The following is a 12,518-nucleotide window of genomic DNA, read 5'->3' as shown; positions in this document are numbered from 1 at the left end:
CCTTGTCCAGCGGTAGGCTGCATCTACCAGGCTATGCCACATCCTCTTCAAAGGAGAAAACAACACTTGTAGGGTTGTGGTTTTTTGTTAATGGGCATATAAACTGTTTTGTCATGTTATTGTGACACCTCAAAAGTTACCAATCCACTGGGAATGCGATTATCTCACAAATCACTGACAAAATTACTGCTTTCCTTCCTGAATCTCAATAGATTTCCAGAGTCCACTAACAAGATCAACAATAACAGCATGTGGAAATATTATAAACTCCGCATGTTGTTCATAAATGGTGCTGGGGTTACACAGTGCTCAGTTTTTGCCCAATCATTTCTCCCTTATATGTTAGGGTGTGCTTTGGCCAGCTGATTCTGCTATGATCTAAAACAAAAAGACTGCACAGTGAGTAATTATGTGCCCCATTCCTTCTTTTTCTGCAGTTAACCATCCAGTTCAGAGTTTCTTAGTCTAAAATAACACATCTGCAATCCAGGCACGTACACCTTAGTGCCCCCCGTGTTATTTTGGACTAGTGTTTTGTAATACTTTTCATACTGGTCATTCTTCTGCTACTTCCATATTTTGCAAGGCGGGGATTGGAACATTTTTGCCCATTTGAAAGGGTCTCGGTGTGGAAACCAGACTTTCAATCTGTACATGCTGAGTCCTCCGCCATTCATGAAAGCCTGCAACGAAACTCATGCTTCCAGAGAATGCATCAAGGGGAGAATGCAAAGTGTGGTCGTCTCTGTCCTGAGGACACATTTCCTAACCAGGATCACAGCAGCAATAGTGCTGCTTCTTGTGATGCTCCCTTATAGCGTGGGCAAGGTGCATTCTATTAATTGCAGTATATATGACGATCCTCTGCCTATACCTCACAAATATTATCAGCCGGGTGACTTTATCATCGGAGAGATTGTTTCTCAGGTGTTCCTCTTTCAAGACAGTCCCTCATTCACAGAAGTGCCCACGCAGATGTCCATTGGTGAACCTGTGTAAGGAACCCTTTATTTCCCCCAAGTCTTCTGTTACCTTAGGCTATGATGTGGTTTGATGCTTCATTAGTAAGATTCACTTTTCAGTGTGAGGAAAGCTGTATTCCAGCAGTTACGAGTGCTGAACAATTATTCTGCCTGCCTCTTATTTACATTAGGAGAATATTTCGTGCCCAAGGCCGATGGACGTTGTCAGGGGTTCAGGAGCAGAGGCACAGGGAAGAGAGGAGATGGAGAGCGAAGGGGAAGAATCCGAGGGGAGCGTAGGAGAAGAGGACAGTGGACCGAGGGATTCCATGAGCCTCTCCAGCGAATCGGAAGATTCACAGAAGGGGGCACCAGTGGCCAGGGGTAGGGGGTTCCCAAGGGGAACGCCCCAGGAGCAAGGGGGCAGCGGGGACTCCCAGAGCAGTAGTTGGAAATCAAGACCAGCTTCCCCACCAGAGCAGAGTGGGGGGGAAGAGTCCCAAGGATCGGGGCCAGTGCATTCCCCACCAGGGAGAGAAGATAAGGCAGGGCTGACCACGCCTCCATCAGAAAGTCAGACAACGGAGGAGAGGTCAGATCCGGCCAGTGTCCCGGAAGAGGGAAGCAGTGACCGAAGTAGTGTAACGGTTAGGAGAAAGGTCACTGGGCTGGCGCGAGAGGCAAGTTCAAATGTACAGGAGCGCGGGACAGCAGAGAATGAGGATTGGGAACCGGGTCCTAAAGCCCGCCGGAGGGAGGGGGAGGAGCTAAGCGACTCAGCGTCGGAAGAGTCCAGAAAGGGCAATGCCCCAGCGGGCAGGAGGACCCAGAGGAGGAGAGAGCAGCGTAAAAGGTGGAGCAGGGCTAGGATCTTAAACTGGTGTCATAGGGGAGGAGACTCAGACGGGACTTCGCCAATCTAGGGTTTAAGACGTAGGGCTGCACGCTGTGGCTTTGAAATGGAAACTGAACTTCAATAAAGACTTTTGTACATTACTACAGCCTAGCGTTGGTCCTCTGTGAGCTGGGACCTAGAGGCAGCTCTGACAGACGTGAATGGAACTTATGGGACATCTCTAGAACAAGACAACAGTGAATCGTGACCTTAGTGAGTCTTTGAGGCACCAGCCAACCATTAGTTGACTCTTGCCTTTAGCTTCAGCTATCTCTTCCATTCACATCAGTCCATATGGGTGTTTTTTAAAAAAGAAATGATTCATTTCATAAGATTATATTGTACAATACCGTAATGTATGAGAATCATAGAATCTTACAGCTGGAAGGGACCCAATGGTCATCTAGTCCAACCTCCCTGCAAGGCAGGAATCTCAGCTACTCTCAGCTATTATTTTATAGTTTTCACCCCAGCAATGTTCCCTGACTGAGTGCAGGTCCAGTCACACAGAATGGAGGCAGAAACCCTGGCCTGATATGGAAAGCAAATTCTATGTTGCAGAGCATATTCTCTACCATGGAGCTACAACCATTTTGAGACACTTATTTCCATATTTCATTAACCCTTCCCCTATTTAACCCTTATCTTCATGTCTTCATAATGTTTTAAACTTCAGCTCAATCATGAAAGTAGTTGGTGGTGTGATGCTGAAATCAAGATATGCCTTTGTCTTTCAGACAACATCCCACAGTATGCTGGGCTAGATCCTGGCACCATGATGCAGGTTAGCCACCCCTGGTCTAGATATACTGTACTAGTTCCCCGTAATGTAGCAGGCAATGGCTCTTCACTCAGAATCTTTTCATACAGAGGAAAAAGTGTTTTAAGAAATCTTCCTTATATATTTCATCTAAAAGGACCTGCTAATAGATTATATCCTGCAATAACTGTATTCTATATCCCAACATTTACAGACTTTTTAAAGTTCCAGCTCAACCACGAGAGTAGCCAGAGGTGTAACGATGAAAGCAAGAAATGCCCTTTCCTTCGCCTCATGAAACAGACAGTAACTCTCATTCCAGGTCTGTTCCTAAGAACTACCAGCACATCTTGGCTTTGCTGCTGGCTGTCAAAGAGATCACTGAGAATCCCCAAATCCTACCCAACATCTCTTTGGGCTTCCACATCCTCAACAGCTACTATGTGGCAAGGACGACATACAAAGCCAGCCTGAGCCTCCTTTCCACACAACACAGATTTGTTCCCAACTACAAGTGTGATACTCAGAGTAAACTGATAGCTGTCATTGGTGGACTTGCTACTGAAACCTCTGCCAACATGGCTAGCATTTTTGCCACCTACAAGATTCCACAGGTGAGACATATTCATTGATGCATGGGCATTTTCCAACAATGGCGCATATCTTTACATTCTTTTAATCCATACAACACACCCTCCTTCCTTTCAGCTCACATATGGATCATTTACCCCAGTGCAGGGTGACAAAACATTGTTTTCTTCCTTGTATCAGATGGTCCCAAAGGAAGCCCACCAGTACATTGGGGTAGTCAGGCTCCTTCACCATTTCAGATGGACATGGATTGGGCTCTTTGCTGTAGATGATGACAATGGGGACAGGTTTTTGCACACAGTGGTTCCATTGCTTGATCAGAATGGCATCTGCTATGCCTTCATACTACGGACAGCAAAGAGGACATTTATGGAAGAGTTGATGAACATTATATTTGCACAACTGGAAAAATACTCAATTCTTCAAGACAGAAATGTCAGTGCATGTTTTGTATATGGAGAACCTCCATCCATGGGTGTTTTGAGAATGTTGTTGTTTTTTGCAGTAATAAAATCATTGCCACCTGTGGGTAAAGTCTGGATTGTTACATCCCAATGGGATTTCTGTGCCTTCTCCCTTCAAAAGCTTTGGGAAATGGAAACCTTCCATGGTGCCCTATCCATCACGGTTCGCTCAAGGGAGCCACTTGGATTCCAAAGTCTTCTTGAGATCATTGAACCTTCTTGGGCAAAAGGAGATGGTTTCATTCAGAATTTCTGGGAGCAGTCATTCAGCTGCTCATTAAAAAAATCTGGTGGGAATGTGGAGGGAAAGAAAACCTGCACTGGCCACGAGAAGTTGGAAGGTCTTCCTAGTACTCTTTTTGAAATGGGCATGACTGGCCACAGCTACAATGTCTACAATGCTGCTTATGCTGTGGCACATGCTTTGCATGTCCTATGTGAATCCAGTCCCAAGCCTAGTCGTTCAGTGGAAGGTTGGAGACTGACATTTCAAAGTTTGCAGCCATGGCAGGTAATTGCACATTGAAAGCAAATGTCTATTTTTCAAAACTTTCAAGCATGCCATAAAATATACTTGAGTATATCCTTAAACTTTCCTGATCTTGCCTTATCATAAGAAACCTTTAACTTGAATCTGAGTTTTCTTATTTCCTCCTTCTTCCAAATCTGCTTTCCTTTTGCAACATATCTCTTTTACACTGTAAGCCTAAAGACGACAGCTGTCTTTGGGTAAGCTGCTGAAAAAGCATTTTTGGAAGAACATTGGGATATTATATTTCTAAAGAAATAATTGTTGAAACTAAGCAACCAGCATCATAGTAGCACCTTTATTCAGCAAGATGGCACACCTTGCCACTCTACTAACATTTAAAGTTGCACAAGGACTTTATAAACACTCTGTATTTTGCCATCAGGATGGCAAAATATGAATCCCGGACTGTTGTGGCAAAGTTCCTTGTGGCTTGACTCTGGGCAGCTTGGCATGTCTTCATTCCAGAGCCTGGCAGCTTCTCTAGCTTCTGCCCTGAAAATCCAAGAGGAGTGGATACAGGCAGTGGAGATGGATGGGGAATACCTATCTGTGAGCAAAGCATGGTCTTCTGGGGCCATCACAGAGTGGCACCAAACATTTTGGGATTTCTGAATATCCTGAGGGTGCAGAGACAAAAATCAGAAAAAGTTTATTGACCTCAAAACATGCTCATGGGTTTTGTGGTGCACCCAGGTGCCATTGTAGGAAGCAGAACACTGGACTAAATGGAGAGGACAGTTAAAATATCTCTCCATAGAAATGGCAGTACTAAGAACCAATATACCTAATAATATCAAGTCACAGTGTGCCATCAAATGTAACTCTGTTGCTAAATCTGACGTAATATGAAAGCATTGTTTTATGCTGGGATTTCATCTCTTAACTTTCTTCAGATAATGTCCTGCAAAAACAACAACTACACCTCAATGATGCTTTATTTTATTTATTTTTAAGACAACTTCACAGGGCCATTTCTCCTCAAATTACTGCATCAGTTTCACAGTTCTTTGGCTGAATCACTGCTTCTTCCTAGCCCTACATTGTGGTTACTCACTATGACTGTGGTAATATAGTACAAACTCATGATCAGCCATGGAACACGGGGAGGGGTTTCCATACTCCGTTCCTTACTGTTCCGGTGGGTGTGGAGGGGTCAGGGTGGGAGAAGAAGCCTCAGAAGACGGCTCCAGATACAACCTTGATCAGGAACAATCCAGAGTTAGGGAAGCTAGACATTTGCCCATTTCATTGCAGAGCTTTTAACCTTTTGTTCCCATTGTGTTTCCTTTTCTCATTCACTCAAGCTGCATAACTATATAGGGAGCATCTCGTTCAACAACAGCATTGGCGAGAGTGTAGCTTTTGATGAAAATGGAGAACTGATTGCAGATTTTGATGTTACGAATTGGGTCACTTTCCCCAACGGCTCTTTCATTAGAGTAAAAGTTGGAAGATTGGCTCCTCGGGATCCTTCAGGCAAAGAGTTAACAATTAATGATGAGCAAATCAAGTGGCATAGAAGTTTTAACCAGGTGAGATGAAGCTGCAGATGCTGGAATGTATGAAATAACCAGTAATCGTTCCATTTTTAGCATCTAGGTTTCTTATTGCCTTCAGGTATTTTCTTTTATGGCCAATAGCAATGCTTAGGAGACCACTCCTGAACTGAGACTGCTCAAAATACCTGCTATTTCATGAACTGATTATTGAAAACAAAGCAAAAAGCAAAAACAAATTCTGCTTTCTTCCTGAATAAACTTTAATAAAAAAGTTAGAAATTTTGGTCATGAAGACAAAAATTAAAAATGCTCCTCTGCTCCTAGTGGGGCAAATTTGCCCCCCACCCACAAACGCACCCCATTCTTGTGAGAAGAAGCCAGCTGGTCTCTCCCCAGAGGTTGTGGGGGGGGGATCTTGGTGGGCAGCTCTGTCCTCTCGATCTTCTCCTGAGCATTTCCAGTGCCCATCCAGCCTCTCTCTCCAGGGTGGGTTTTTCTTACTGGTCTCCCTTTATGGGGGCAGAGTGGGAATTGCCAAGAGATGCTGCCATTGGCCATTGGGATCCCTCCCTTTTGCCTGCTCTACACTTTAAGGGACTTTGATTGGCTTTTTGTGTATTTACTTTTTTGTTTTGACATTCAGGTAGGCAATTTAAGTGCTTAATCGATAGGCACCCTGAGGTAATATTTGTCTAGGGCTACTCTAGAGTCACCTTTCACAGCCTTTGGGGGTCCCTTGGGGCTACTCCCTAGTCCTGGATTGTGAATGCTGAATAGTGGGGGTTGTGTGTGTATGTTGGGTTCACAGATGTACGACTGGCTTAGCAAGAAGGGAGATGATTCTTGTGTGGCAGAATGTGTCTGTTACATGCCCAGGGTTGGAAGGTGCTTCACTCCTAGATGGTACTTCAAAACACCTGCCTATACTTAAATAACTTGCTTATTGGATTGCCAGCCCTTATATCTAATATAGACATTTCCACCATGATGGAGTCTCTTGAGTCTTCTTCCAGGTATATTGGCAAGTGATGTTGATCTCAGTTTTATGTTTTTGGACAGGTGGTGCCCCTTTCTGTGTGCAATGACTACTGCTCTCCTGGCTACAGCAGGAAAAAGAAGGAAGGGGAGAAATTTTGTTGCTATGATTGTGCTCCTTGTCCTGAAGGGATGATCTCTCACCAGATGGGTAAGAGAATAATGTATAGTAACTGGGGAAACGGGCAGAAAAAAATAATCTAGCCTTGTTGGGCATCTGCTTTTAAAAGACTTTGGTGTGCAGAATGAGAAAACAAAGCTTTTTATGCAGCATGGGGAGTTAGATGCCTTTAGCTGCCAGTTTCTGCAAGCTGTTGTTGGTGACACAGCTAAACTGCCTCTGAGATGTTCCTTTTCTACAATGGGGAATTCTTGATTCTCCCAAGCACTTCAATGGATAGGGCTTTGAAATCAGAATTGTAACTGCTAATCTGTATGGGTAGGCATTACAAAAATTCCTTAGCGTAATGGACTGAGCAGGAGGGGTGACCATGCCATCTTCATGGATCAGGCCAAAGTCACATGAGACAAATGCATATTTTAGTTTCATCCACAACCTTTGGAATCAGAACATGAGGAACCATGGCAGCTATTATGAAATACAGAAGGGAACCCTTCTTCAAAGATTCATTAGGTAATTCTATTTATATATTTAAACTTTAGCCATTTGGAGGAGCAAACAGGCTCTTTGCTGTTTTCTTTGATTTATTATGATTTTAATTATTTATTATTTATATCCCTCCTCTTTCCCAGATCAAAACTAAAGGCGGTTTACACAAATGAAAACAAGACAGATAAAATGCAAAGAGCTAAAATCATATTTTAAAAAATCATTGCAAATAATTGAACTGCAATTCTATTAAAATACAGATAATAAAAACAAAACAGCACAGCACTATTAAAAGCAATTTGTTAAAAAGGAAAAAAAAAACCCTGTCATTTCCCAAAAGCTTGTAAGAATAGAAAAGTATTCACCCCCAAGCAGAGCAATTAGGAGGGAGCCATTCTAACTTCTCTAGGAAGGAACCATCAAAGTCTGGGAGCAACTATTAATATAAATTTTGCAGGACCATCCCCTGCTGGGGACGAAGTAGCTTTCAAATAGAAACAACAACAAGAGTTGCTCTTTTTGTGATTGTGTTACTGCTTCTATTTCTACTTATGGCAATTTTATTCTTCCCACATCAGATGGGGAAAATCTTAGACAATGTCCTGTCAAATCTGGTCTGAAACATTCATGGATGTATTCAGATCTGAATAATTTCGTCTCAGTCCTACATGTGACCATTTTACGGTGTTCAAATTCAGTTAAGTCTTGAAATGTTTTAATAGCTCTTTCTTCTTTTCAGACATGGCTGCCTGTCTCAAATGTCCAGAAGAGGAATACCCAAATAATGACCAAAATCAGTGCATTCCCAAGGTGTCCAGCTACCTCTCTTATAAAGAACCTCTAGGAATCACTCTGGCCATACTGGTTGTTTCTTTCTCTTTGATGACAACCTCAGTACTTGGGATTTTCATGAAGTACAAGGACACGCCCATAGCCAAAGCCAACAACCGGACCCTCACTTACATCCTCCTCATTTCCCTCCTGCTTTGCTTCCTCTGCTCCTTCCTCTTCATTGGACAGCCTGGAAAGGCAACCTGCCTTCTCCGACAAACGGCTTTTGGCATGATCTTCTCTCTGTCCCTTTCCTCTGTTTTGGCAAAAACCATCACGGTGGTCCTGGCATTCATGGCCACAAAACCAGGATCCAGAATGAGACAGTGGCTGGGGAAAGGACTGGCCAATTCCATTGTCCTTTCTGGCTCATTTATTCAAGCAGTCATTTGCATGGTTTGGCTGATTACTTCTCCTCCGTTTCCAGATAAGGACATGAACTCCCTGAAAAAGGAAATCATCGTGCAATGTAATGAGGGATCAGCCTCCATGTTTTACTGTGTCTTGGGATACATGGGCTTCCTGGGCATTGCCAGTTTCACGGTGGCTTACTTTGCCAGGAAGTTGCCTGACAGTTTCAATGAAGCCAAGTTCATCACTTTCAGCATGTTGGTGTTTTGTAGTGTGTGGCTGTCCTTTATTCCAACGTACCTGAGCACCAAAGGGAAATACATGGTGGCTGTGGAGATCTTCTCCATCTTATGTTCCAGTGCTGGATTGCTGGGTTGCATTTTTTCCCCCAAATGCTACATCATTATCTTAAGACCTGAGCTGAACAACAAGGAACATCTGACAAGGAGAGAAAAGTAAAGAATTTAAGCTTATAAATTTTTGCTGCTTCATGTGAATCTTGTGGTCCACCAAGACCCCTAGATCCTTTTCGCATGTAGTGCTAGTAAGCCAGGTGTTCCCCTTCCTATATTTGTACATATTTGTACATCTGGTTCTTCCTGCCTAAGTGCAGAACCCGGCATTTGAAATTCATCTTGTTAGGTTGTGCTCAGTTCTCCAATCTATTCAGGTCATTTTGAATTCTGATTCTGTCCTCTGCGGCATTAGCTACCCCTCCCAGTTTGGTGTCATCTGCAAATTTGACGAGCATCCCTTCAATTCCTTCATCTAAGTCATTTATAAAGACATTGAACAACAACGGGCCCGGGACAGAACCCTGTGGCAACCCACTTATCACTTTTTTCTAGGATGACAAGGAACCATTAATGAGTTGGATTTGGGTTCAGTCAGTCAACCAGCTACAAATCCACCTAACAGTTACCTCATTCAACCCACATTTTACTAGCTTCCTCGCGAGAATATCATGGGGGACTTCGTCAAGAGCCTTACTGAAATCAAGATGTGCTATGTCCACAGCATTTCCCTGATTCACCAAGTTTCTAATTCCTTCAAAAAAAGAAAAGAGATTGGTCTGGCATGACTTATTTTTGAGAAATCCATGCTGGGTCTTAGTAATCACAGCATCCTTTTCTAAATGCTCACAGACCGACTGTTGAATTACCTGTTCTAGGACCTTCTCCGGCATTGATGTCAAGCTCACCTGTCAGTAGTTACCTGGGTCTTCCTTCCCCCCTTTTTTCATATATTTTCATGTATGAAATAAAACTTTATCCCTTTAACATACAGTGTATAATCTTCCTCAAAGGGATACTAACTGTGCAAGTGAAAACTCTTTCCAGTTGTGGTGCTCCCTTGCTGAACTGAGATAGCAATGGGCTTTGCTAGTTTCCATATTTAGTTTGATTTAGCTCAAGTGAAAAGAAAAAGGAGAGTCTCTTCCCATCAAAAACTGGCTCTCTGAGCCTCTCATTCCTGACACTTGCCTCTCTTCATTTCATTACATTAAAATAGTTGGGGTTTCCTCAACAAGGTTCTCAATCTATGCCCCTATGCCCACACATGCAACCACACCCACAGCCTTCGTTCATGTCAACAGTCTGAGCATTAACCACTGAAACATGTAACATGTAAATACTATACAATAAAATAGTGTGTCATGGGAGGGGGTGGGAAGAAGGGCCTTATGGGTTAGTTTTTGTTCTTGGTTTTATTGTGTATTCTGTGTTTTTTATCTTGCATTTTTATGTTGTGAACTGCACTGATAGCTATGAATGAAAGGTGGCATGCAAATTTTAATGATGATGGTGATCATGATAATTACTTACCTACCAAAGGCTTGGCCAAATAAATAAATCACAGCAAGCTTAAGAGAAACCAAAGTGGTGTGCCTGAGTAGTACATCTCTCATGCCCCCAATATAAACTACATTTATAAAAATTGCCAACATACCCAAGAAGACTTGAGACAAGAAGGATGGGTTCCAGGTTACACTGATTAAAATATAACAACTATAGAATGTGCAGTCAGAATCATTCAACCAAATTAACCAAAGCCAAAGAGCATCCCAACTCTCCCATCTCCCGCACCAGCTGGCAGCTGCATGCTGTGATCCTGCAGCAAGGCCTAAGGAAACTCCTCCCCCCAGTGTGTGCTCCTGGGGTGGATGAACCTGACATGTGCACCGTGGCCCCATTGGGGAACATTCACCCCAATGTCCCTGACAGGCCCAAACACCAGTCTGGGCAGCCTGATGTTAGATATTTCCCCAAATATACAAAATTCACCCACCTGGACCAAACACCACAGGAGGCGATCAGCTTCTGCTTGTTCTCCTCCACCACAAAGATACAAAAGCTCAAAAAGAGCTCTTTGCAGAGCCTCCAGAAAAATAATGTTATCCTCTACAGACAGGTGAACAACATAATATAACCCCAAACTTAATGCAGCTTTGGGGAATGTATGCACTCCCATCTCCTGGAACACAAGTTTTAATCCTATGTATGATCTTCCTTCCCTCAGCCTTATTAAGGCAATGGGGCCCCTATCAGACCCACTTTTCCAAAAGCTCTAACCAAAAAAGCATCATTTGATGCTTTCACTTGCTGCAAGCTGCCCAGAGCGGCTGGAGAAACCCAGTCAGATGGGTGACATATAAATAATAATAATAACCACTACTACCACTTCTGGGACAGGGAACTACAACTGCATCCCAAACTCAGACATGGAAGCCTGCTTGTGGGCCCAAAACAAAACTGAATGGCCAAAGAATAGGATAAGGGCAAGGTTCAGCAGCCCCAGCAGATCAGCTGAAGTGAAGAAAACCGTTAAGAGCCATAGAACATATAAGCAAGCATAACTGCTGCAAGGCTGCTGACTGCCAAAGGCAATGGCTTGAATAACTTGGCCAGAAAACCTGGCCTGAGCCGCAACTGTTGCTGCCCCAGTTCAGAATGAATGCCTGCTGTAAGATCTCGGGTTGCTGTCCATGGCCAACCAGGCCCTCCTAAGTACAGACAAGCCAGTGCTGTGTAAGTGGGGACCAATCCACATGAATTAAGAAGGGGCCATTGCCCGTGGGCTGAGTCAACGTATCCCTTAATGGTCACCACCAAAGAAAAACAGGGATGTAGGCAACTGGCCAACTCAACAGCAGCTCCCAAGCCCCTTTGGTCGGCCTTAGTCTGCCTCCAATGCAACTGCACCCCTGTGGAGTGATCACCACATCTCCAAAAAGCAGCGCTCTGTCAGAGACGTCTTGCGGTTTGGCATCAGTTCACTGGAGTGAAAGGCTCCATAAAATCCCAGTAAGGCTGCCATAGAAAACAACAAACTCTCATAACTAGATGAAGAGAGGTTAAAAATGATAATAAATAAAATAATAATAAATGTGTCTTTGGCTGTGTCTGAAGCAAGAGGAAGAACAATCTGGGTGGAGAAGATGAAGAAATTCTATTGGGTGACAGAGAAGAGGCAAAAGTGCTCGACCTTTACTTTGTCTCTGTCTTCACCCAAAAGGAAAGCAGTGCCCAACCTCATGATAACATAATTTAATGTATTTTTAATCTTTGTTGGAAGCTGCCCAGAGTGGCTGGGGAAACCCAGCCAGATGGGTGGGGTACAAATAAATTATTATTATTATTATTATTATTATTATTATTATTATCATTATTAATGTTGTAAGGAGGGAGCTGTAGGCCAAGACAGGAAAAGAGGTGGTAAGGGAACAACTAGCTACTTCAAATGAATGTGAATCTCCAGGACCTGATGAGCTGCACAGAAGGGTACTAAAGGAACTTACAGATGTAATTTCAGAGCCTTTGTCTATGATCTTTGAGAATTCTTAGAGAACAGGTGAGGTTTCTGTGGGCTGGAGGTGAGCAAATGTGTCTCCTTCTTCAAAAGTGGGAAGAAAGAAGACTCAAATAATGACCGACTAGTCAGTTTGATGTTGATACCAGGAAAGACTCTAGAACAGGTAATTGGTCTG

The 12,518-nt window shown here is 43.4% G+C and overlaps 1 protein-coding gene across 2 annotated transcripts; it reads left to right on the top strand.

The window, feature by feature from the left end:
- The first annotated feature begins 320 nt into the window (after positions 1-320).
- Positions 321-9,103, top strand: LOC307202747 (vomeronasal type-2 receptor 26-like). 2 transcript variants are annotated; one of them, XM_079952951.1, is made up of 5 exons: positions 321-995; positions 2,940-3,231; positions 5,509-5,736; positions 6,763-6,889; positions 8,088-9,103. In XM_079952951.1, the coding sequence occupies exons 1-5, from the start codon at positions 655-657 to the stop codon at positions 8,987-8,989; spliced, it is 1,890 nt and encodes a 629-aa protein (XP_079809077.1). In that variant the 5' UTR covers positions 321-654; the 3' UTR covers positions 8,990-9,103. The 2 variants fall into 2 exon arrangements, with proteins under 2 accessions (XP_079809077.1, XP_079809076.1); XM_079952950.1 differs by lacking the exons at positions 321-995; positions 2,940-3,231 and adding an exon at positions 3,243-4,183.
- The last annotated feature ends 3,415 nt before the right edge of the window (positions 9,104-12,518 follow it).

Source organism: Podarcis cretensis (genome assembly GCF_951804945.1).
Source record: "Podarcis cretensis genome assembly, chromosome: 14".
NCBI lineage: Eukaryota > Metazoa > Chordata > Lepidosauria > Squamata > Lacertidae > Podarcis > Podarcis cretensis.
Note: the sequence above shows the minus strand (reverse complement) of the source record. Positions and strands in the feature narration are given on the sequence as shown.